The 25,527-nt window shown below is 45.0% G+C and overlaps 1 protein-coding gene across 2 annotated transcripts in view; it reads left to right on the top strand.

Annotated features, from left to right (window-relative positions):
• Window positions 1-24,970, top strand: part of ARHGAP25 (Rho GTPase activating protein 25) — an 88,123-nt gene extending 63,153 nt beyond the window's left edge. For both annotated transcript variants that reach the window (XM_060026459.1, XM_060026457.1), the window contains exons 5-11: window positions 4,080-4,287; window positions 9,396-9,528; window positions 13,564-13,637; window positions 15,737-15,858; window positions 16,673-16,869; window positions 19,692-20,215; window positions 23,042-24,970. In XM_060026459.1, coding sequence (XP_059882442.1) covers window positions 4,080-4,287; window positions 9,396-9,528; window positions 13,564-13,637; window positions 15,737-15,858; window positions 16,673-16,869; window positions 19,692-20,215; window positions 23,042-23,249 — 1,466 coding nt within the window. In that variant the 3' untranslated portion in view covers window positions 23,250-24,970. The remainder of the gene's footprint in view (window positions 1-4,079; window positions 4,288-9,395; window positions 9,529-13,563; window positions 13,638-15,736; window positions 15,859-16,672; window positions 16,870-19,691; window positions 20,216-23,041) is intronic.
• Window positions 24,971-25,527: the final 557 nt, after the last annotated feature.

Here is a 25,527-nt window from a genome sequence, read left to right as displayed (position 1 = left end):
ATAGAGAAGAGAAAGAGTTTAAAGGGGATTTAAAAGGTCCTGATCTGTTAAGAAGGAAGGAGGGTTGTTGCAGATACTTTGAATGCTCACACTTTTGCTAACTGGATTAGTTGAGGGCGGGTACCTTGCGTTAATGGCTTTGTACTCTCAAGGTCTAGGAGAATGCGTGCTGCTTGACTGCTTGATTGATTGAAGGCCATTGCCTGTGGGGAAGTGTGTAGGAGAAGCAGTGATATGGGAGAGTTGGGGATGGGATGAGAGTGAGATTGGAGAAGACAGTGGGAGAGCTGCCATCAGATGTTGGGCTTATAGGCACAGAAGAGGGACAGAAAGAAATGAGGGAGATAGAGATGATATAGAGAGAGAGATTGGACCAGGTATGCGGATTTATGTGTCAGTTTATAGGTGATATCCAAATGCATGGACTTTCGCAAGGATAACATCTAGAGTGAGGAGAAGTCGGAGTCGGAATGCTAGGAGATGACACACTGAAGGGGCAGGTGGAGGAAGGGCAAGTACTGGAGCCTGTAGAGCAGCCTGCAGAGAGATGAGACTAGAATGAGGGTGGACTGTTTCACAGCCACATAAGAAGAAAGTCTTGGGGAAGGAAGGAGAATCAATACCACAGAGTCTTCAGAGAAGACCAGTAGAGTGTGGAATGAACATAGGTCTGATCTGGCCATTAGGAGGGCACGAGAAATCTTAGTGAGCAGATTGGATGGGAAGATGCAGCTTGTGAAACAAGGTTGAGATGGATTGAGAGTTTACATGAATAACAAGGGAAACAGTAGAGGCTATGAGGGTGGATGACTCCCTCCAGAGGTAGACATGTTTTTCTATGAGCATATTGGTGAAGAGAAGAAAGGCAGGTATTAGTTGATGGCATGAGAGCAGGGGTGGGAGATGATTCTTTAATAAATTGGTAAAGATTTAGACTCACATGCTCTTTCAATCTAAGATATAAAAGAGGAGTGAAGACCTAGGAGAGGTGAAAAGGATGGAACCCACAGTTCAAGAAACATCATCTTAGAGGAAAGCATAGGGTACTTTTCTTCCCCTGAGAGAGGACAGACAGACGGACAGAGGAGGAAGGATAGGAGAGGCAGAGACTGGAGACCAGGGGGCTCTCTCATGATGCCCTTCATTTGGGGAGATAAGCGAAGGAGGAGACAAGGTCACCTGCTGAGGCAGAGGGGAGGGGATTGCGTGGTGAAGATTTGGACTGAAGGTCTTGTGGAGATCGGTATGCTCTGTACCTCTGCGGCCTGAGAAAAGCATGGAGGGGGTGGTGGAGATGCTGGGTGGAAAAGGAATGTTGGAAAATGAGTGTCTTGAGGAGAATGACATTGAAAGGCCTGACTGTGGACATGGGAGGAAGAGAAGATGAACACAGGACACGGCTGAGAGACTTGGTTGAGGAGAAAAGCTGATGGGCTGGCTGTGCAGAGGGCTGGAAGAAGGAACTTGATTCCAGATCGTCTGCCTTGGGACCTCAGAGTTGGAGATCATGTTTGATAGCTCTGACGTCTCCATGACGGTATCCTTCTCCATGGGCATCCAGTGGGCTCCTTGAGCCCAAGTTTCAACTGCTCTGAAACACATCTGCTTCTCCCTTTGAGGTGCCCTCCCTGGACCCCTCAAAGGGAATATTACAAATGTCTCCTCGTCTGTGTTTTGAGTCAGATCATTTTAATCATTTCCTTCCAGTTTGGTGAAAACAGAAACCTAAGGCTGTATAGTTCCTCACATCCTCTAACTGTTTCTCATTATTTTGCATGGAGTCCTTTCATTTTCATAACTTGGTAGTAAGCTAATTGAAAGTGAGAACCACATCTTACAGTCCCTCCTTTTCTGTATAACCCATTTCACGTGACCTGCTGTTAACACATGCAGGGCACTCAGTAGATGTTAGTGTGAAGCTGGATTCATTTACTGATGGGGTCCCTACTATTGTTTAAACTATGGAAATGCCCAAATTGTCATGAATCACGGAAAGCACTTGCTTAAAGATGACATCATTCATTAAGTAATTCAGCAAAACTGGTTGACTGTCTACGGAGCCCAGGCCCCATGCTAAACAAGATAATAACAAGAGACCCCTCCCCATACTCCCGGCCTCAGGAAGCCTACAGTCTTGCAGAGGGCACAGTACTTACAAATGACAATAGCACAGTGGAAAAGGGATTGGGGTATTACAGAAGGGATACAGGTGCACAGAGTGGCAATGGAGCCCCTCGGGCTGGGTCAGGGAAAACTTGGCAGAGGTGATGATACTGAGTCAGGCCAAGGAACACATAGAATCTTAGTAGACAGGGAAGGGAGAGATAAACAGACTGCCTCAGCAAGGGCATGAGGACTAGAGAGCACTGTGGGCTTTGAGATCATCAGGTTGAGGTGTCAGATCAGGCAGAAAGGTAGGTAGGAGCCAGTACAAATGCCAACCTGGTTTTCAAATTTTAGCCACAGAAATATTTAAGCAAACAGTCTCACTGGAACGCTGTAAGTAAAACAGACAACAACCCAGCAGGTCAGGTTGGGAGGAGGGAGGAGGAAGGCCCACGTCCTCAGCTCCTCCGAAATGCTCTCACCTCTCAGCATCTGAGGGGCCTCTGAGGAACCCCTGGAGCTTTGAAGGGGGAATTTGAAAATCGCTGCTGTGGCAATTGGGGAAGAAGTGGGTGACTATTAAAAACAAGGACAAACGTGCTCAGGTAGACCATTTGTTTAAATAGCAGGAGGGTTTTGAACAATTACAGGAGAGGAGACCACAGCAGGGGGAAGTGAGAGAGGAGTCCAGCCTGGCCTAGGGCAGCGGGAAGTGGGGAGGACACGGTGGATTCCAGAGAGATCGCTGCAGCTCTTTACATGTGGCATCCGCGTTAATTAGAGACTGGATAAAGGGGACCAACCAGAGAGAATCATGGGGGAAACCAAAGGGCTTTGGAAACAGTGTCCTAGCGACTGGAGTGGTCAGTGTAACAGAGCCCTAATTATGCCAGAGAGAAAACCAGGCAGGACAGAGCTGAAACCATGACTGTCTTCTGAATCTCCAGGACACAAAGGCATGGGGCCCTGGGGCCCTATGGGGCCCAGCCAACCAGTGTCCTGATTTATAAACAAACCTTGTTACACTGCTGGGGTGGGGAAATTATAGAGCCAAGTGCTGACAGGGCTCAGTGGAGATGGTCCACACATGCTGAAGGGAGGAAGGGAGGGAGGGAATTACACTGAAGGCAGTGTAATTTGGAAAAATATTTTTAGAAAGCAATTTGCATACTGTAGTCATTAAAATGTTCAAACCACTTAAACTAGGAATTCTACATGTGGGAATGTAGAATGCCCTAAGGAAATAGTCCAAAAGAAGGAAGAGCCTAGGTTCATCCATCCAAATGTTAATTAATCAATTAATTGGGAATTATACATTGCACTATATACATTCCAGGAACTCTGCTGGGGGGGTGGCCATGTTTGCTGTGGCCATGCTCATAATAGTAGAGCCCGGTAAACAACGTAAATTATTTAAAATGCCGCAATGGTTTAATACAGTATGAGACATCCGCATGATAGACTATTATGCCTTAAAGCTGCATGACACAAGCAGAATTCAATTGCTTCTCTTGACTTTGCTACCTGGGCTTGAATTCTGACTGTACCGTGTGCTGGCCCCTGACCTCGGCAAGCTCATTAGCGCCTCTAAGGCTCAGTATCTTTCATCGGAAGGCGGGCACAATGATATCAACATCTCATGGGATTCCTGTCCAGATTAAATGAGAATCTGGTGTACACATTCAGCATGGTGTACACAAAGGTGTACACATTCAGCATGATTCCTAGCACAAAACAAGCACTCATTAAAAGCGAGTTGTTATTTTAAATATGATAAATGTGGACAGACAGAAAAAGACTGACAGACTGCTTCAAGTGGACCTCCCCCAGTTTATAGCCCCAGGAAATATTCTGTGTGATTTGTCTTCTGTGGTTTGTTTAGACAATCAAGACATAGACAAAGCACTTTGACCTATCAGTTCCTCCAAGGGAAGTCAGAGTGACGGGCAGGCTCTGCTTTTTTCTCTTCCCAGCGGTGTTCGGCCAGCGCTTGGATGAGACCGTGGCCTATGAGCAGAAATTCGGCCCCCACCTGGTGCCCATCCTGGTGGAGAAGTGTGCCGAGTTCATCCTGGAGCACGGCCTGAACGAAGAGGGCATCTTCCGACTGCCTGGGCAGGACAACCTGGTGAAGCAGCTGAGAGATGCTTTCGACGCAGGGGAGCGGCCCTCCTTTGACAGGTATGCCGTCCTCGCCTCGCCTCTCCTGTGCCCTGCTCGGCCGAGAGGACCTCTTTCTACCAGTTGAGCTATGGGACTCGGACAGATGCTTCCAAAAGCCCTGGTTTGCAACAGAAAGAACCTTTCGTTTTGCTCATAACTCAGAATTTGGGAGCCTGGAACGCAGTTAGAGGAACATTCTGATCATTTAGGTGAGAGATGATGGAACTAGAACTGGGGCCTTGCAGGGCAGTCAAGAGGTGTTTAGGATATGGTGGGAGGGGAAGGGTGGACCAACGGAGCAAGATGGGACTTAGCTCAAGGCATGCACTTCGGAGCGGATGAGGGGTGGAGAATTGCTGAGCTGCCTGTACTTACTCTGGGTGGTGGATAAAGCACCATGTCCCTATCCAAGGGCTCCCTGGTCTTCCTCAGCTTTCCAGAAACGGCCAGAGCCAGGACTTCTTGTTAACTTGGGTGACCACAGTTCCGTGCAACTCTGAACTTGGTTCTGAACCCTTTGGGAGGGGGTGCATACCGACATCTTGGCGTTCTCCCAATCTCCTCTGTGGAGGTTGCCCAGTCCTGTTTGGGGCATTCCAGACGCAATGACATTTCTTCCACCATCCCCCTCCTGCCCCTGCTGCTGCAGCCACCCTGCCAAGGTTTCCTTCTCTGCCCTGCTCAGCAGGTACGACCGCCACCCGACATTGTATACTTTCTGTCTGTTGTGCAATATTTGCCCCAGTTGCCTGCACGCGCTTGTCCTGCTGGCAAGAAGGAACCACTCTTGTTTCCAAATCGGCAGCCCATAAAACAGGATTCATTGAGACGGGCCTGAACTCTTCCAGTTTCCAAAGGCTGAAATCCCCCCAAGAGCTTATTTACGATAGAGGACTCGGGCTGATTCTGGGAAAATCGTGAACAGCTAAGTGTGATGCTGTGTGGAACGTCTCACCCTCCCTCTCCCTCAGCTCCCACTCCAGTCACCAACAATGCCCACCCTCCCTCGGAAGCATCGCCGAGACCCGTCTGCTTCTCTCCATTCTCAAAGCCACTGTCTTAGTTTGGATCACCATATGTCTGTCTTTGCTGCCCTTGGCATGCAATAGGTTAATTTATCAAGGTGCTGTATTGTATCAGGAAAGCAACAGGTGAAGATGTTACTGGAACTAGAGCAGGTTAGGGGCATCAAATTTACAGAGCTTTCAGCAGGACCATAAATCACATTTCATTATCAGGCACCTATTCAATCAAGTTCACTACCTTTATATTCACTTTTCTTTTTATGGTTTTAACTAGCTTTATGTTGATCAAAAAATACAGGTGGGTTGTTGCGAAGGCAATGGGAACAGTCAGCCAGGAGGACTAGAGGTGATGGTGGGGATTGCCGAACACCTGCCCAAGCCTTGAGCTTCTGCATCTGTAAAGTCAGCCTGGGTGGTAGACTTGGAGTCTTTGATTCTGTGAAATATTTGGGGCTGGAGGGAAGAGAGTTACCACACCTTGTCATGATAGCTCCACCCTCTAGAACTGAGGGAAAGAGTTTACACATCCAGTAATAGGAAGGATGGCCTCTGGCTCTTTGGAGTCCTCCCAGGGATGACTCTCGTGTCCACGTGACCCGTGTGGGTGCTCACCTAGATCCTCTACACGGGTCATGTATGCAGTTCCACCAGAGATCCCCGAAATTGCCTCGCTAGAATGAAGAAAAACAAAGGCGCTCTTACTAGGTAGATTCTACTGGATGTATTTGGTGCTCATTAAACATATAAACAGTATGGGATGGATATCCATCTACTGGGATGGATACTGCCAATACACGATACACTTCCCGTACCTATATTTCTGTGAGAAAATGACATACATGCCACATTATAAGGTCAGTGCTACAAGGGAAGAGTAGGCGGACCACCTGAGAGGCCCTGGCTGATCTCTGATGGGTCAGGCATTGAACTCAGAAGTTCATATAACCTCATATAGGGATGTTCAATTAGGTTGGAGGAAAAGCAGACTCAGGAAAAATCATGCTGGAAACTTAGATTATAAGCATGACATCTGATCCAGCTCTGTTACAATGGGGGCACAAACATTAAACCAAAAATGTAAAGACATAACTGTAGAATTTCCATTGTGTTAAATGCCAAAAAATGAAAAATAGATGGTATGAATACCATCTATTTTTCATTTCATTCCATTTTTTCATCATTTTTCATTTCAACAGGAGGCTTTTGACATGGTCTGCTGGATTTAGAATGCCCCCCCCAAAATGACACTTACGCTGAGACAATAAACAAGCGTGAGGACTTAGCCCCAGACCAAGCAGCATCATCTTCCCCTGGCAAAATGAATTGGGAAGTTTTCTGTGGTTTGCAATATTCTAGGATGACTTAGATGGCTAACTGTGTTTTCTGATGATAATTTTGAAGTATCATTCCTATATGTGTGGTTACACCCCCTTTCTCTTTTCTAATGTTGGCTATTAGTTTCTCCTGATTGAACTATCTATAGAGTTTGTCTTTTTTTATTGCTGTTTCTCTTCAAAAGTTTCTGGCTCTTGATGTATCATCTATACTGTTTTTCTCATTTCCAATTCTTGGTTTTCCATACTTGTTCTGTGGGTATGTTTTGAGTGTCGGGGGCTGTGCCAGTGATGGACAGTGCATTGGAGAATGGAGTTGAGGAGCCAAGAGGCCAGAAAGGGGCTGGCAGAGTCCTAGCAAAAGACCGTGGCCTTCTGGAAAAGGACAGGGAGTGAGGCCTAGAGGGATTGCTGGGACATTAGCCGAGTGGGATTAGAGGATGTGGGGTGAGGAAGAGACTTCAATCAAACTTGAGACCCTGGACTCTGATGAAGCCCACCGGGTGGACTGTGGTGCAGAAGATTTGGGACAAAGGAGATTTTAGGACTTAGGAGAATGCTGCTCTTGCAAAGTGTCAGCTGGCTGCTGTCCTGCCATTTTCTGGGGAACTTCTCCTGCCTTTTGACGAGAGGGCTTTGCCAAGGTATTTTTAGGCAGTGACTCAGCAGGGAAGGCTTTTCCAGAATCCCCACCTTAAGTGAATGGTCTCCACCCCCGATTTCCTGAGGGCAGCAGTGGAGCAGAGGCAGGGCTCTGTGCCAGCTCAAGTTCTCCTTTGGAGGCAGAGTTCACAGGCTGCAAAGTGGGGAACCTTTCCAGAAGACAGTTCCAACCACTGGCTGTCAAAAACCAAAAAGAAAACATTTACATGAAACGTCAAGATAGAGAGCTCCACAGTCAAGCCTTGATGTTCTGGTTTCTGAGGCCTCAGATGCCTGCCTTCTTCTCCTGCGCAACTCCACCCCTCCCGGCTCTCCTCCAGGATGTGATCCCACCCAGCCCAGCCGCTTCTATGTCCCCATTGCTGAAGCCCAAGAGCCACTCAGATCAGCTGGACCTCTTGCCCCATCACAGCTTTTCAAAATACTACTGGGAGTGTCTCTTACAGATACCAGTTTTTCTTTTTCTTTCTTTCTTTTTTTATTGAAGTATAGTTGATTTACAAAGTTTCAGGTGTATAGCAAAGTGATTAATTTATATAAATATGTGTGTGTGTGTGTATATATATATATATATATATATATATATATGTATTCCTTTTCAGATTCTTTTCCATTGTAGGCTATTACAAGATATTGACTATTGTTCCCTGTGCTATACAGTAGGTCTTTGTTGTTTAGCTATTTTATATATAGTATTGTGCATCTGTTAATCCCAAATTCCCATTTATCCCTCCACCCCCCCTTTCCTCCTTGGTAACCATGTTTGTTTTCTATGTCTGTGAGTCTATTTCTGTTTTGTTAATAAGTTCATTTGTATCAAATTTTTTTAAGGTTCCACATATAAGTGATATCGTATGATATTTGTCTTTCTCTGTCTGACTTACTTTACTTAGTATGATAATCTCTAGGTCTATCCATGTTGCTGCAAATGGCATTATTTCACTCTTTTTTATGGCTGAGTAATATTCCACTGTGTATACATACCACATCTTCTTTATCCATTCATCTGTCGATGGACATTTAGGTTGCTTCCATGTCTTCGTTATTGTAAATAGTGCTGCTATGAACATTGGGGTGCATGACCAGTTTTTCTTGATATGGAATAAATATTTTTCACTAATGAGTTTCAAGTATATGGTATATTCAGACTTATTTTCTCTTATAGAGCTGTGGAATAAACACAATAGCTCCATAAACCAGGGATCAGCAGACTTTTCTTAAAGGGCCACATATGAAATATTTAGTCTTTGCAGACCAGACAGTCTCTGCTGCAGCTACTCAACTCTGTTCTTATACCAGAATTCAGCCAAAGACAATACAAAAATGCATGAGCATGGCTATGTTCCTATAACACTTTATTTATGGATGCTGAAATTCAAATTCCACATGATTTTCACGTGCCATGAAATATTCTCCTTTTGAGTTTTTTCCCCAACCATTTGAAAATGTTAGATCCATTCTTAGCTCACAGGCTGTACAAATAAAGGTGATGGGCCAGGCTTGGCTGGTAACATGTATATGACTTGGTAACATTTGAGTCTGCATAGCTCTGTCACTCCATGAGGACAGGGATCTTGTGTGTCCCTCAGGTTCAGTGCTGAAACCCCAGTGCCTGACATAGTGTCTTGCACCTAGTAGGTTCTCTCAACACATTGGTTGAATAAATGATTGTGTGAATATGTGAATGAATCCCAGACCTACTTTAAGCTCTCTGATAGACTAAAGAGATCAATGGGTCATAGCTATAAGGAGTTACCACATGAAAAACTAGAGACTAAGTAGAGAATGCTCAATTGTACTAAGTGACTTGGAGAAAGAAGAAAGCAATGAAGACTAGAATAGTTTAACAGGCTTATTGGAAGAGTAGACCTTAAACTTATCTTTGAGGCAGTTAGGTAGAAGAGATAAAGGAAAAGGTCTTGGGGGTTATTATTCCAGAAGGGGGAGTTGCAAAAATATTTTGGTCAGATACATCTTTATCAGACTCTACTCCTCTGCAAAATTTCTTTTTGGAAGCTGGGATCTTATTCAGTGGATCACCAAGGGGGAGGTGAGGAGAGTTCTGGAGTTTTGTTTTCAAAAAACATTGTTTGTTTTTTTCCAGAGATACAGATGTGCACACGGTAGCCTCCCTGCTGAAGCTCTACCTCCGAGACCTCCCAGAGCCAGTAGTCCCCTGGAGCCAGTATGAGGGTTTCCTGCTCTGTGGGCAGCTCATGAATGCAGATGAGGGAAAGGTTTGTATCTCAATAGAGTTAGTTGTCCTGCTTCAGAAGGTGAGGGTTACTGAACACTATTCTGGTAGGCAAGCAACAGTGGGTCAAGGGTGAACCCCATAACTTTTGGTGAGATACTTTGTCAAACTGGAACTCTCAGCAACAAAAGTCCAATGAATCCAATCATGGTGACAGCCTTTATGGGATGTTGCACTCCAACAAATTACTGGACTATCATTAAATACCCCCAAGTCACTCTAAAATTAGTAAGAGAATGAGGATGCTTCTGAGAAGGGTTTCAAGCAATATGGCCTTGCTAAGACCCGCTGGGACAAAAAGACAGACTGACCCACCTGGAGGGCAGGTGAGAGGTCCAAATGTTCTAGATCTGTGATGACCATGCGTGTCACGCATGGGTATACAAGAAACACATGTGCCAGGGAGAGGAAGGACAGAGCTTTTCTTGGTTCCTTTCAGCTGCAGCTGCCTGTAGGGTCTGCAGTCCCCATCTGCAGCATCATGTAGCTCCTCATCAGCAGGAATTTTGATCCTTATGTAAATTGTTTCCTTAAAGCCCTTATAGTCAACATGTTAAAAAAACTAACCAACCAGTAAGAGGAAATCTGACTGACAATAAGCTAGCCAACCAGCAAAAGAAAACCTGACTGACAACAATAAAACCATTATGGTTTTTAACCAAGATTTGCAAAACTAAATGGCCCATGAATGCATTTGTTACGCAGCTAATAAAGGGGTCTAACTGCCCATTTGGGGGAGGTTAGTGTTTAGCACTACTATGTTAAAAGTTCTCTCTGGCAAAGTGGTGCACAGAAAAACTTGCAATGAATTTCACTTTGATTTTGCCATTTAGCAAATGATGCATCTTCTGTGAGACTCAGTTTATTTACTTAGCCCAAGAGAACTTTCTACAATGATGGAACTCTTACCTAACTGCGCTGTCCAATGTAGTAACCACTAGTTATACGTGGCCACTAGGCACTTGAAATGTGGCTGGCACAACTGAGGAACCAAATTTCCAATTTTATTTTATTTTATAATAGTCACATGTGTCAAGTTGCTGTTGTATTAGACGGCACAAACTTAGACACATTTCATAATATCAGGATTGTTTTGGGGACCATGGGATATGTGTCACAAGTGAGTGACATTTTAAAATGATTGATTCAAGGGGATGTTTAGTCTCTGCTCTACTTCAGAATTTATTATATGCTCCCAGAAAAAGTATATATATATATACACATACACACACATATGTGTGTGTATATATATATGTGTGTGTGTATATATATATATATATGTGTATATATATATGTATATATATATATATAAAATCATTGAAGAGATAGTGCCCTAGCCCTGGAAGAAAATACAGCTGTGAGAACTTCTATCCTGATTCAGAGGGAGGAGACGCACAAATTAAGTAGATCCTGGTACAAGAAAAAAGGTGGTTTTATATTTTAGCATGAGGAAAGAAAGAGCACAATAAGGATGCCACTAATACACTATAGCCTTTGTAGCTATTTCCCAACACAAAAATTAGGTTGCATGATGTGATTTTAGGATACTTTGTGTATGATTTATGAATTTTGGGGGGGTTAAAATAGGATATGGAAAGTCTTAATTTATACAGGCATATCAGCTCACCTTTGCAAAAGTAATACAATTTTATGGAATAAGGTTTAAAAGTTGGCTAAAAGATGAATGCTTCAGGTGATGTCTTGCCCCACAGCTTCAGGGAAAGGAAAGGAGGTCCATGGATGCAGTTCTGACAAGCAGACTCCCACCCCTGAACTTCCTTGATTTAGATCTGCTTCTCCCAACTTTTCTCGATCTCAACATATTTGAGAGTTTCTAATCCATGGTAACACAGATCTGGACAGGGTGAAGGATCACAGCCTCTCTCATGGGTGAAAACGTGGCAGAGGCAATCACTGGGAGGCGTGAGTCTAAAGCAACCTTTGCAAAGAATTTACTTGACTAAACTGAAGAGGAGGGAATCAGTATGAAGCAGGCATTCTAGATCCAGTGGGGCTGCAGCCAGTCACTGCATGCAGGCCGACACGCCATAGGGTGCATTTTCTCCTGGAGGAGCTGCTCAGGTTTGAGGAGAGCCTGTGTGTCTCATGTGCACTGGTGCACTTCTACACTCATGATGTTGTAGATGGTGACTGCAGACACTATAGGCACTGCGAGCAAAAAGAACAAAGAAAATTCACTGTCCTTCCTCTTCCTGGCACTTGCATTCCTTGTAGGGCTGTCTCTAACATTCAGTGTCATCATGAAGCTATAACCTTCGGACCTCTCACCTGCCTTCCAGCTTGGTCAGCTGTCCCTGGGTTCTAGCAGCTCCCAGCAAAACCATATCGCATGAAACCTCAGTTCTCAGAAACATCCTCCTTTTCACAATACTTTTAAAGTGACTTGGGGGGCATTTGGTTCTGGTCAAATTCTTTATTGGAGAGTTACAGCTCAAGCATTTATTAAGCAAACAGTTATTGGGAGTATGGTTATCAAATAGTTCTTGCCTTAGAGTAGCTCTGAGGCAGGGAGGAGGACATAATCGCAGATGAATAAAAAAATACAAGGTACAAAAAAACAGTGAACCTCTCCAGGCTATTCTTGCAACTTCCTGTGGATTTATAGTGATTTCAAAATTAGAAGTTTTATAAAAATAAACAAATGGGACCTAATGAAACTTAAAAGCTTTTGCACAGCAAAGGAAACCATAAACAAGACCAAAAGACAACCTTCAGAATAGGAGAAAATATTTGCAAATGAAGAAACTGACAGAGGATTAATATCCAAAATATACAAGCAGCTCATGCAGCTCAATATCAATGAAAGAAAAAACCCAATCCAAAAATGGGCAGAAGACCTAAACAGACATTTCTCCAAAGAAGATATACAGATTGCCAACAAACACATGAAAGGATGCTCAACATCACTAATCATTAGAGAAATGCAAATCAAAACTACAATGAGATATCATCTCACACCAGTCAGAATGGCCATCATCGAAAAATCTGGAAACAATAAATGCTGGAGAGGATGTGGAGAAAAGGGAACCCTCTTGCACTGTTGGTGGGAATGTAAATTGATACAGCCACTATGGAGAACAGTATGGAGGTTCCTTAAAAAACTAAAAATAGAGCTACCAAACGACCCAGCAATCCCACTACTAGGCACATACCCTGAGAAAAGCATAATTCAAAAAGGGTCATGTACCAAAATGTTCATTGCAGCTCTATTTCCAATAGCCAGGACATGGAAGCAACCTAAGTGTCCATCAACAGATGAATGGATGAAGAAGATGTGGCACATATATACAATGGAATATTACTCAGCCATAAAAAGAAACGAAATTGAGTTATTTGTAGTGAGGTGGATGGACCTAGAGACTGTCATACAGAGTGAAGTAAGTCAGAAAGAGAAAAACAAATACCGTATGCTATCACATATATATGGGATCTAAAAAAAAATAAACAAAAATTGGCTCTGAAGAACCTAGGGGCAGGACAGGAATAAAGACGCAGACATAGAGAATGGACTTGAGGACACAGGGAGGGGGAAGGGTAAGCTGGGACAAAATGAGAGAGTGGCGTAGACATATATACACTACCAAACGTTAGGTAGATAGCTAGTGGGAAGCAGCTGCATAGCACAGAGAGATCAGCCCGGTGCTTTGTGACCCACTCGAAGGGTGGGATAGGGAGGGTGGGAGGGAGGGAGACGCAAGAGGGAAGAGATATGAGGATATATGTATATGTATAGCTGATTCACTTTGTTATACAGCAGAAACTAACACACCATTGTAAAGCAATTATACTCCAATAAAGATGTTAAAACACACACACACACACACACACACACACACATACACACACACACATACACACACACACACACACACACGACTATGGGAACAGGAGTGACTGCCAAAGTGTTGCTTCTGCAGAGATACACCAGTTATGCTCCAGGGTCCCATTGCTGGCAAGTGAGCAGGCTCTTCTACTGGCATTAAAAATCTCTTCCCAGGCTCAGCAGGAGTTGATGAAGCAGCTCTCCATCCTTCCTCGAGACAACTATAGCCTCCTGAGCTACATCTGCAGGTAAGAGGCACCTGGTATCAGTTCCATAACTTTCAGCCACACCAGAATGAATTCCCCAGTTAGAGGAGGAAAGAGTAACTCTGTGAACTTAAGAGATTCTGTTCCAAACCTCTGGAAGGTCAACTCTATTCACATAGCACTGAGGTAGTTTCCTGTGTCCCCAAGACAATTGAAAGGATCCCGGAAAACTAATCAGCATAAAAAAGAAACATGCTTCCTTCTTCAAGCCTGCCCCAGTGCTGCCCAGAGTCCTGGGACAGGCATTAGAACCCAGAATCCTTATAATATTTCTACAATTATCTCCCATCTTCCTGTCTCTGGACCATAACTTAGCACCCCAGAGACATTCATCCCAGGCCACCTTTCTTAATTCCCTTTCTGAGGACGGACCTGCTATGTGCTGTCTCTGTGGCAACACATAGCATGTGGATTGACCCAGATCTGGCTGAGTTGGGAGCCTGGATCTCCATGTCAGACGTAGCTGAAAGTTATCTTTATTTTTTTTTAATTTATTTATTTAATTTATTTATTTTTGGCTGCTTTAGGTCTTTGTTGCTGTACGTGGGCTTTCTCTAGTTGCGGTACGCGGGCTTCTCATTACTGTGGCTTCTCTTGCTGTGGAGCACAGGCTCTAGGCACATGGGCTTCAGTAGTTGTGGCTCGTGGGCTCTAGAGCACAGGCTCAGTAGTTGTGGTGCACGGGCTTAGTTGCTCTGCAGCATGTGGGATCTTCCTGGACCAGGGCTCAAACCTGTGTGCCCTGCCTTGGTAGGCGGATTCTTAACCACTGTGTCACCAGGGAAGCCCTACTTTTATTTTTTTTATATAATTTTTTGTAGTTTCCAGATGATAAAAGAGTTACATGCTTGATACGGAAACTAGGAGAATATGAAATACTGTAAATAAATGAAAATTTCCCCGAATCCCCTCACCCCGAAAAAGTCACTGTTAATATTTGAGTGTGTTTCCTTCTGAATGTTTTTGTCTCTGTGATAGATGATCACATGCATCAGTATAAATATAGGGAAACAATTTTTTTTTTTTTTTTTTTGCGGTACGCGGGCCTCTCACTGTTGTGGTCTCTCCAGTTGTGGAGAACAGGCTCCGGATGTGCAGGCTCAGCGGCCATGGCTCACGGGCCCAGCCGCTCTGCAGCATGTGGGATCTTCCCGGACCGGGGCACGAACCTGTGTCCCCTGCATCAGCAGGCGGACTCTCAACCACTGCGCCACCAGGGAAGCCCTATAGGGAAACAATTTTTATACCAAATTAGAAATATATTTTTAATAAAATATATATACATATATGCTTGTATCCTGCTTCTTTTGGCTAAATGTATTGTGAGCATTCTCCTATGTCACAAAGTAGGATTATACATGACTCCATAATATTCCATAATGTTTCCTTATTTGGACACCCCTCCCCTGCCACTTATTTGATAATTTCTCTGTATTTGGAATTTTATGTTGCTTCAGCCGATCCACTTAAAAATGGTTTTGAGAGACAATATTTAGAAGTGTTTTTTTCTGATCTTTTCAGGTTTTTAAAATAGTGAATCTGAGAGCTTCATTCCTCAAATAGGTAGGATTACAGCAAAAATTCAGTGTTAGTTTTTGAGCACTTGCTGAGAATTTGAGACGCTTGGTGTTGTAACCTGAGGATGAGAGCAGGGAGGCACCATGAATTCCCATGTCTGAGATCTTCCCACGATGAAGTTTTCTTCTCCGGAGACTCTGCTGGGATAGGTGCTGAGAGCCTGGGAGAGAAGCCTGTAAAGTCAGGACCAGGGAGAGTCAAACACCCATTTCAGTCCTCTTGTCTCCTCTTAGCTCCCTGAACTGGACCCTGCCTCCTGCTGATGTGACTCCTCACCCACCCCTGGCCCCAGTGCCACCATCAGCAGCTGGGTTGCGTGTGTCTCTTCTTCCTTGATCTTGACTCTTTCAGGGGGAAGCTAAATCCTTGTAGTCAGAGCAGACTGGTCCCATTCCTGGGACCAGAAGAGTTGAGACCCACCTCTGGGATCCTGTGGGTACCTGGAAGTGCTTCCTTGTGGCAACTTCCTATTTCCTACTCTGGGATTTCCTGGTTGCCCACAGGTTTCTCCATGAAATCCAGCTGAACTGTGGCGTTAACAAGATGAGTGTGGACAATCTGGCTACTGTGATTGGTGTGAATCTCATCAGGTCGAAGGTCGAAGACCCTGCTGTGATCATGAGAGGTACGCTGGTCCTGTGGTGAATGTAGGGGCAAAGGAAGTAAAGACAGTGACATTGCTACCAAATTGCTCTGCAATTTGCCAAGCATTTTCCGTTGATCATCTTGTCTGAGTTGTAAAATAGCCCTGTGAAATAAGCAGGCAGGAATTATGTTCATTTTCCAGGTCACAGCAGAGCAGAGAGGTTAGAGATTTACCAATCATCACACAGTACGATAGGCTAGCACGAGAACAGTTAGTTAGTGTTTCTTAGTCTTTTAGTACTTTTAAACATCCTTAGCCAGAGAGAGCAAACAAGTGTGATTTTATAAGACAACTCCCAAAGAGGTTACTTGTTAAGCTGCGCTGAAGAGACTTCTGAGGAAGTGTCTTGGTTCAGTGAACAAGAGTCCTGACACAGAGTACTGATGTCTGCCATGGTTTGGGGGAGGCAGTATGCCTGGTATGCGTCCTCTATGCATGCAATAAGAAATCAGATGTCATATTGAGGGTCACATCAAGAGAGAAAGATGTATTCATTTTCTTTCCTGTCGTATTGCCTATAATCTGATCAAAGACTGATCCAGAGGACTGTTGGCCGAAAATAACCCTCTTTCACCCCACTGCCATATTTCTTCTTCTGTCCCATCCCATTCACCACAATCTCCTACCCCAAGCAATTAAGAAGGATCCTGTGAGGAGCAAATGAGGTCCTTTGGGGCCATGTGGTTTTAGAGTCAAGTTTAGAGACAGACATCTCATGGGTGGAGAACCTTGAGGACCACCTGCCCTCTGCCCCATAGTCCAGCACTACAAATCTCTTTCTTCTTTCTTTCAGGGACTCCTCAAATCCAAAGAGTGATGACCATGATGATCAGAGACCATGAAATCCTCTTTCCCAAATCCAAGGATGCACCCTTGTCACCCCCTGCCCCCAAAAATGACCCCAAGAAACCTCCAGTGGCGCGAAGCTCTGTGGGCTGGGATGCCACTGAGGACCCTCCAATTTCTAGGACAGACAGCGTCAGTAACATGGTAAGGTGCAGAGAGCCTTCCTCCTTCCATCCGACTCTTCCTTCAGTCCAGGTCATTCCATGTAAGAGCTGCTCTGGAGTGGCAATTTAGGGAGTCCTGGGTGATGCTGTGGCAGTGGGCACAGCTGATATAGACCCATTTGAATGAATCTTGAAAGCCTGGCCTCTTTCAAAATCTAGTTTCTAGTTGGTATCCTGGAGGTGGGATTGGTGACATGTGTGCCCATCCCCCAGTGACTAAGCAATGGGAGTCCTCACTAAAGCCCACTCTAAACCCTTTTAAGCTCAGTCCAGGGAATTTCGATGGGGAAACTACATATCGCAGTGTTAATGTTCTAGTGAGAGTTGTTGAAAATTCCGGGTGAAAGTCCAGAGAGAACGGTTTCCTGCTAAGCCATGAAACGTGATTCCTTTCTCAGAGTATGTGATGTGTTTGTGTAATATTTCTCATTCCCTGATAAGCTGTCTCAGCAATGTCAACCCCCTCATTTGTACTGAAGGGTTGGGGCTCACGTTCACAATGTCAAAAAACTCTGCAGACTCTGAAATTTAGACTATTTAGGCCAATAATTTACAAAGCTCAAATATTTTAACGTATTTATAGAGGCAAATATTTTTTAAAAGAACGTGTGAACTTTATATAGCAGCATAATTCTTTATGTGTGGTCAAGGAATGAATGTAAAATTTCCAGTTTGCCAGGGAATGTCAGTTGCCTACTGTTAATCCCGAGGATGATTAAGAATGTATTGGAGGGCTTCCCTGGTGGTGCAGTGGTTGGGAGTCCGCCTGCCGATGCAGGGGACACGGGTTCGTGCCCCAGTCTGGGAAGATCCCACATGCCGTGGAGCAGCTGGGCCCGTGAGCCATGGCCACTGAGCCTGCACGTCCGGAGCCTGTGCTCCGCAACGGGAGAGGCCACGACAGTGAGAGGCCTGCATACTGGAAAAAAAAAAAAAAAGAATGTATTGGAAAAAAGATGGTGGTAGTTGTTATTTTTCTTGGGTGATGCCTGCCTGGACACAGTGCATTTACTAATACTCTAAAATCAAATTAATATTTAGAAATGTTTATACGTCATATAATGAAATCATCCTAGACATCCTTGAGAGTAGCCAGTGTTGTACTCATTTGACAGGTTTATTTATTGTAACAGTACAGGCAGCAATGGACAGGCAGTGTGCTGGGAACCTTAAATAGATCACATCTGGAGTCCTCACCGTTACTTTGTAGGGCAGAATTTATCATCCACATTTTATAGATGAGGCACTGAGGCTCAGGGAGGTTGACCAGCTGTCCCAAGATGACAGCAGTAGAATGGTAGAGTGGGACTTAGATCTAGTTTGCACCTCAGGACCCAGGTCCTTCTGATTCCAGGTGGGGTTGCCAAAGCAGGTGATGAGCTAGAAGCATCAGACAGACAGCTTGAGACCTGATTCTCTCATTTTAGGGCTCAATCTTTTTAATTTAATCTAAAAATATATACGCATCACTCAAGAAAGTCAAAACAAAAGAGATATGTTTAGAACTCCTGCTCCCTCTGCTGTCTTCACCCACCTTATTTTTCCCTGCCTTTATCAGTTTCTTTTTTATCCTTCCAGTGTTCCTTTATGCAAATATAAGCAGATATGAGTGTAAATTGTTATTTACCTCCCTTTTTACACAAAGCATAACATGCTCACTCTCTCCCTCTCCACACACACACACACACACACACACACTATTGTGTATCTTGAATTTTTCTGTTTAACAGATACCCTGGAGACCTTTCCATGTCAATACATAGGCAGTACCTCATACAACCTCAAGTTTCTGGCAGATGTATGGTGTTCCATCCTGTGCATGTACCGTGATCTACTCAGCCAACCTCTATAGATGAACAGGTTTCTTTTACTCCTTTGTACTACAAGCAAGGAGGCAATGAATAACCTTGACCATACTTCATTTTGTGCTCAGGCAAATGTATTTCTGGGATAAATTCCCAGAAGTATGATTGCTGAGTCAGAGGGTAAATAGATTTGTCATAGGTAATTTTGATTAAAATTGTTAAACAGTGGTTGTACCATTTTGCACTTCCACCAGCAATGCATGAAATAACCTATTTCCCTATAGTTTCGCCAGCAGAGTGTGTTGTCAGATTTTGGAGGATTGCCCATCTGTTAGATGAGAACTAATATTTCAGTAATTTTCATTTCAGTTTGAGTTTTTCCTGTTATAAGAGTGTTCAAACATTTTTTTATGTTGCAGTTTTCCTCCATGAAATCTCTGATCTTGCTCTTTGCCCATATTTATATTAGTCTTTTTCTTCTCAATTTTTATGAACTTTATGCATTACGGAGAGTAGCCTGTTGTCTGTGATATACATTGCAAATATGTTTGTCAGTTTGTCATTTCTTCTTTGATTTAGCATGTGGTGGTTTCTTTGTTTTATTTTTAATTTTGTGGGTCATGGAAACACATGTGGGTTGAATTTATCAAATTATTCTTATATGGCTTCTGTATTTGGGCCATAGTTAGAAAAGCCCCCCTCCCCCCCCATTCTAAGGTTATAAAAGAATCCTAGTTTAGGGCCCCTTACCACAAGCAAACCATTGATTTTAGTCAGCAGTTTACCTCTAGAGCATGAGTTCCTTCAAGTATAATATCCTTTTGGAAAAATGCCACACAGATAATCAACTAATGTGACAAATTAGGAGATTGTCTTCTAATTGAGTTTCATAGGTGTGTGGCCAGGAGATACTTTCTTTCAAGTCTCTAATCCTTATCTTGGGAACGTGACACGTGTGGGAAAAACCCATGTAACATCCGTGGTCACTTTCTTCTAGGCCAGCGACTCAGATGCAACCAGCCCCACTGGACAACGGCCAAGTGATGGGTGTCTGGAAGACAAAGCATCCAGGGAAAAGCCAGGAGATTGGAAGCTGCAGTCACGAAAAAGGACTCAGACGCTCCCTAACCGGAAATGCTTCTTGACATCAGCTTTGCAAGGTGCCAACAGCTGCAAAGTAGAGATCTTTAAAAATGAGTTCTGGTCTTCTTCGGAGGGGAAGGCAGGGGACGGGCACAGGAGAACGATGTCTCAAGGTGTGCCACAGTTTCTCGACTCCCAGCGGACTTCCACCTACGATAACGTCCCCACGCAGCCGGGGTCCCCTGGGGATGAAGCCGGTACACTATCATCCCAGGCCTGTGACTCCAAGAGTGATGCTCTTGCCAGCCTAAACTCTGAAACCGGGCCTGGGAAAAATAACTCTGGAGAAGAGGAACTTGAATCTTTGCAGAGGATGGTCCAGAAGCTGCGAAAGGAAATAGAAACACAGAAGCAAATGTATGAGGAACAGATTGAAAAGTAAGTCAAAAGTAAGAGGGCCCTGGGCAGCCACTCGCCTTCCATCTTAAAAGCAATAGGGATTGTTCTCCTCTGCCAGAGAAGTGACATTATAAAACTTCAGTTACAGAAGACGCTATCTACAGCAGTTGGACCTAATGAGGAACAGGGCAAAGGCATTGAGGAGATGACTAAATTAGTGAAAACTCTAAGCTTTACCTTACATTCATGAAAAGTTAAATATGTAGCTTAAGTAGTTTAATCAACTGTTTCCAAACAGTGGTTGTTTAAGCATCAACATGTCTTAATGAATTAAGAGAAATTTTTAAAATTTTCATATTAATGTCATTCATCAACTCTGCAAACATTTATTGAGCATCTACTATGTGCCAGGCACCATCTCAGCTGTTAGAGAATAGCACTGAACAAAACACACAAAAGCCCTTTTGCTTATAGAGCTTTCCTTCTAGTGGAGACAGACAGAGAATACAAACAGATAATTTAAACATATGCTATGTTAGATGGTGGAAAATGCTAGGGAGAGAAATAAAGCAGGGCAGGGGGTTGGGGAGCTCAGGAAGGGGGTTCCAGTGTTACATAGGGTGGTTGGGGAAGGCCTCACTGAGAAGGTGACACTCGAGCAAAGGCCTGAAGGAGGGGAGGGAACTAGTGAGGTCCACGTGGGAGGGATTGGGGTGGGTTTGGGGGAGAGCAGGCAAGGCAGAGAGAACCGAAGTGCAGAGGCTATGGGAAGGGAGGGGTCTGGCGTGTTCATGCAGAGGAAGAGCGGTGGTTGGTGGCAGCAGGGGAGTGACTGAGGGGAGAGGGCAGAGAATGCAGAGGGCCTGGTCAGCCACCTGAAAGCCTAAGTGAGGCAGAGCTTCTGGGCACCCCTGACCTGACTGAGGCTTCACTGGGTCAGGATCACTAACTCTCCACGATCTCCGACTGCAGGGGGTGAACGGAAGCGAGGCCAGTGACATGGCCATTGCCACCATTTCACACAAATCTCTAAGATGCTCGGACATGATTTGCTCACTTGAGTAGATAAACTACTTCCTTGAAATCTTTTTCACACCGCTGATTTTTCCTGAGAAGAAACCTCAATCCAGATTTGCCTAAAGTCACGCTAATCAAAAGTTAGTGAAATGTGAACCTAGTGGGGTTTTCGAACGACGGGTACTTTTCAGTCCCTAGAGACTCAGGTACATGAAAGAAAGACTTTGGTTAGCCTGATCCTTTGTTCCCTGCAGAGGGCCGCCCATCTAGAACAACACATCAGTTCTTGTCTAAGAACCTGAAATCAGCTGTTTATAGACTCTGAGACTTGGGCGACATCTTGGCAGTGACCAAGGCAGCCCCAGAGCAGACACTGAGCCCCAGTTTCTAGCACGGGGGTCTTTGACAGGGTGGGGAAGAACTAGCTGCCCTTGAGGTGGCCGCTCCTCCTGAAGGGAACAAAGTCTTCTGAAGGCCTCACTGAGGGGAGAGGCCTGTCAGGGGAGGCCTGTCAGGGGAGCCTCCCATTCCATTCCCAGGAGAGGAAGGAGAATTAACATTCTACAGTGCCTGCTCTAAGCTTCATGCTTCAGACACAGCTTCTCATATAATCCCCTCAGTTATCCCGTGAAATAGGTAATACCCCCATTTTACAGAAGAAATGGCAGTTTAGGAAGTATAAAAAGGTTGCACAGCTCGTCATTGGTGGGGCTGGGATTCGAACTCGGGTCAGCCAACCTCCCAAACCCACTCAGATTCTACCTCTCCACTGGAGTCAGTGGTCAAGATCTAGCATGGTGTCTCTTTTGAGGTTTCCCCCCCAAAACAAGAAAGATATGGAGACCTCAGAGAAGAAAACTAAATTTGTAATGGGTGGAATTCCAGAGGAATGAGACTAATTTGGCTTTAAGAAGAAACAGGCAGGGGCAAGCAGGGCTCTGAAGAGAGGCCATTGCCTGCAAAATGGACCAAGGCCCTTGAAGATAGAAGCCAGAGATGGGCTCAAACAGGAGCTCAAGTCTCCGTATAAAAATGAGCAGGCCATTGGGTAGCAGGGAAGCTGCATCTCACAGAAAGAAATTCTGAAGCCACTTTCCAATCATAGTCTCCTCATAGGCCTGAAATTCCCTCCTTTGGCTCAAAAATGTCATATGTACTCTCATTCCCAAGGGTTAATTCAGCACAGCCTGGAGGGAGAGAAATGGGCACCTGAGGCTAGACTAAGATTTTGGCCAGTAACAGTGAAAATCCTGCGAATTCAGGAATCCAACAGATCCTTCACTTGGAGTGGGATTCAGAAGCAAGGGTGGGACTGGCAGGACAGTTGCTCCCAAGGGGCAGCTCCCCCAGATTCTCCAAATCTCGGTCCCCAGGAGCCTTCATAAGAGAAGGCTCTGGTCCGTGCTCTGCAATGAAGCAGGATGAGAAAGCATGCATGTGCACACAGGTGCTGAGAATCTGGAATCTGGATGGGGTTCAGCAGTCAGTCAACCTTGCAACTGAGCAGGACAGATGCAAGGCGCTGTGGGGCTGTAAATATTAGAGGTGGTCTCTTCATTCAAAGACTTTATTGTGTGGTGGGAGATACAAAACACAAAATGGCATGAAAAACAACACAAGAGATGTCATGATATGGATGACAAATGACAAAAATGGGGACAGGCTCTGGGAATTCAGGTTTACTGGGAAGTCCTCCTGTCGGGGGTGGGACATAACTAGGAAGTACAGGTTGGAGATGGGTCTTGGGATGTGGAAGGTTAAGTGGACAGAGGGGGTTGAGGGCAAGGCTGAAGAGAAAGTCTAGAGGTCACACCCCATCCTTTCATTCTTTTCTTTCCTTCCTCGTAGCCTTGAAAAGGAAAATTACGATGTGTGGGCTAAGGTGGTGAGGCTCAGTGAAGAACTGGAGAAGGAGAAGAAGAAGTCTGCAGCCTTGGAAATCAGCCTCCGCAACGTGGAGCGCTCCCGGGAGGATGTGGAGAGGAGGAACAAGGCCTTGGAAGAGGACGTCAAGGAATTTGTCAAATCGATGAAGGAGCCCAAGACCGATGCTTGAGCGTCCCAGGAGCACCACAGAGACAGCCTGCAGAGACCTAGCAATGCTCCCTTTCTCGCTGCTAGCTGATGACCAGGAAGCGATATTTCTCCCTAAGAAGGAGAGGACATTTTGGGGGGGAAAACATCACATTTCCCAGTAGATAAATCAGTGGAGTTTGCAGGAGGATAAGCGTGAGCAGGGACTTGTGTGGACATCTCCGAGCCCCAGGGCTGTATTCAAAGGGATTGCATTATCCCACTGTGGTCTCAGGCCGAGTGAAGTGGCACCTCCCATGGCTGAATAGCTGTGTCCAATGGAGACTCTGCTGCAGGCCACATCCCAGGACCCAGGCAACGGGCTGACCCCAACAGAGGCTGCACTGACGAGTTGGTTCTTTGTTTCCTGTGTGGGACATTTCACCTACTCAGATGGCCTCCGGGTGTCTCTGAGACACAGGGGCCAAACATGATATTCAGCTTTTGATTTCTCAGCCGTGGTGGGCTGTGTTTTGAAGGGCTGCACCTACTGAAGCCGGGACCCCATTCTGCCACCCGTCCCCCCGCCATGACGCACATTCTCCAGGGCTGCAAACTCAAAATTAGTATTAGGCAAAGACAAAACAAGCAGTAAACTGGATTCAGGAAAGCAATTAGAAAATTAGATTCAAATTTTAAAAAAGCAGAGCTCTTGGCAATCCATACAACACCATTATGAGAGTAAAAGTCTCCCCTGCCTGGGGAAAGATGTGCTGCTCTCTGGGCACATGGCTTGATGAGCAGGTCACGGGCTGCATTCCAATCCCACTTGCCTTTCAGGGGCCACGGCTGCATAGGGCAGGCCCACTATGATACAGCTTCCTTAGATGCTAGTTGGGTGTTTAGATAGTAACAGTCATCCTTCTGCATTAAGCCACCCTGGCCAAGGCCCCTGGTGAGGCCCCAGGCCTTGGTACATAGGATGGTGGAGTCTTTCGTGGTTTTTGTCATTGTTCTAGTTAGGTGGTCTCCAGGCTCTTTTGACCATGTACCCCATCAATAGAAAATATTTGAGCATACATTCCTCAATATAGGTATATTTATTTATTTATAAATTATACACACGTACTACTGTATTGCTATATCATAAAACATACACAGGACAAAAACTGAATCATGATGAGATAAAAACAAATATAAGTAGATATTCTCAAATGTGCTTTTAGCTCTGGAAACTCCTGGCCCAATTTCCCAGCAGGTATTACCTGTACTAATGTTACATAGTTCATCCCATTACTCCCATAATTTTCTTGAACTCTTGAAACCACGTGGCTGAATTAGTGGTTTGGAATCTCTGGTTACCACAGTGAGAGTTTAGCCTTCTGCAGCATCTGTGTCTCCTCCCTTATTCCTTTCTCTCCCTTCGTTTTCTACCTTTTTCTCCTCCTCTCTGTGCTTTCTTCACTCTAGTTATTCCCCACTGCCTGTGGCCGTGACATATTACTCACAGAGTGAAAGGGATGGACAGGGGGTCGGTGTTTCTCAGTCCTGCTACCCAGACCCTGCTCCGCCCACCTCCAGCCCCCCAAGGACCAGACTGACAGAGGGCAAGGATGACCCCTAGAGCTCCTCGTAGAGACTTGCTTACAGCAGACTGGGGGCGGGGAGACTGATTTGGAACATCGTTAAGTAAAGCAATAAAATATTTGATTTCCTGAGTTGATTTGTTTTTCAGTTACAGAGTAGCAAACATAGAAACACTTCCTGAACACCTAATGTCCACTGATGGGTGTCTGTAATTCTGCCAGACGTGTGCCATGTTCTCCCATGGGTTCCTGGCACGGACCCTTTGAATGCTAACGTAGACTTGAGTATGGAAGTAGCCGGCTTCACAGTTCCAAAGGGAACATTTGTTTGAAGTAGCAAAGAGGAAGCCCTGAAGCCTGTTTTCTTGGGGGTCCACGTTATAGGACCTTGCTGGGTCTCAGGCTGGGTGGAAGGCCCATGTTTGAATCCCAGGCCCCTCCTGGTCAGGTGATACCTCTCATTCCACACCTTTTGCCAGAACTGCAAGATCACAGAGCGGCAGGTCCAGCATCAGAAGACAGAAAGTCAAGTCTTCACAATCGAGAGGGGACCTGGCTTGCCTAAACTGCTCCTGTGCCACCCTCCATATGAGGAGAACACAAGAAAGAGTTTCTCCAGGACCCCAGGCCGTCGTGAGTCCAAGGAAGGGCCAGGGAAGAAGATCTGGGGTCTGAGGCCACTGTCCTCAATGCCCCAAAAGACCACCTATGCTATGCATGGCAACGTAGCTCCAG

This window comes from Delphinus delphis, chromosome 12 (assembly GCF_949987515.2).
Source record: "Delphinus delphis chromosome 12, mDelDel1.2, whole genome shotgun sequence".
Taxonomy (NCBI): Eukaryota; Metazoa; Chordata; class Mammalia; order Artiodactyla; family Delphinidae; genus Delphinus; species Delphinus delphis.
This window is presented reverse-complemented; position numbering and strand designations above follow the sequence as displayed.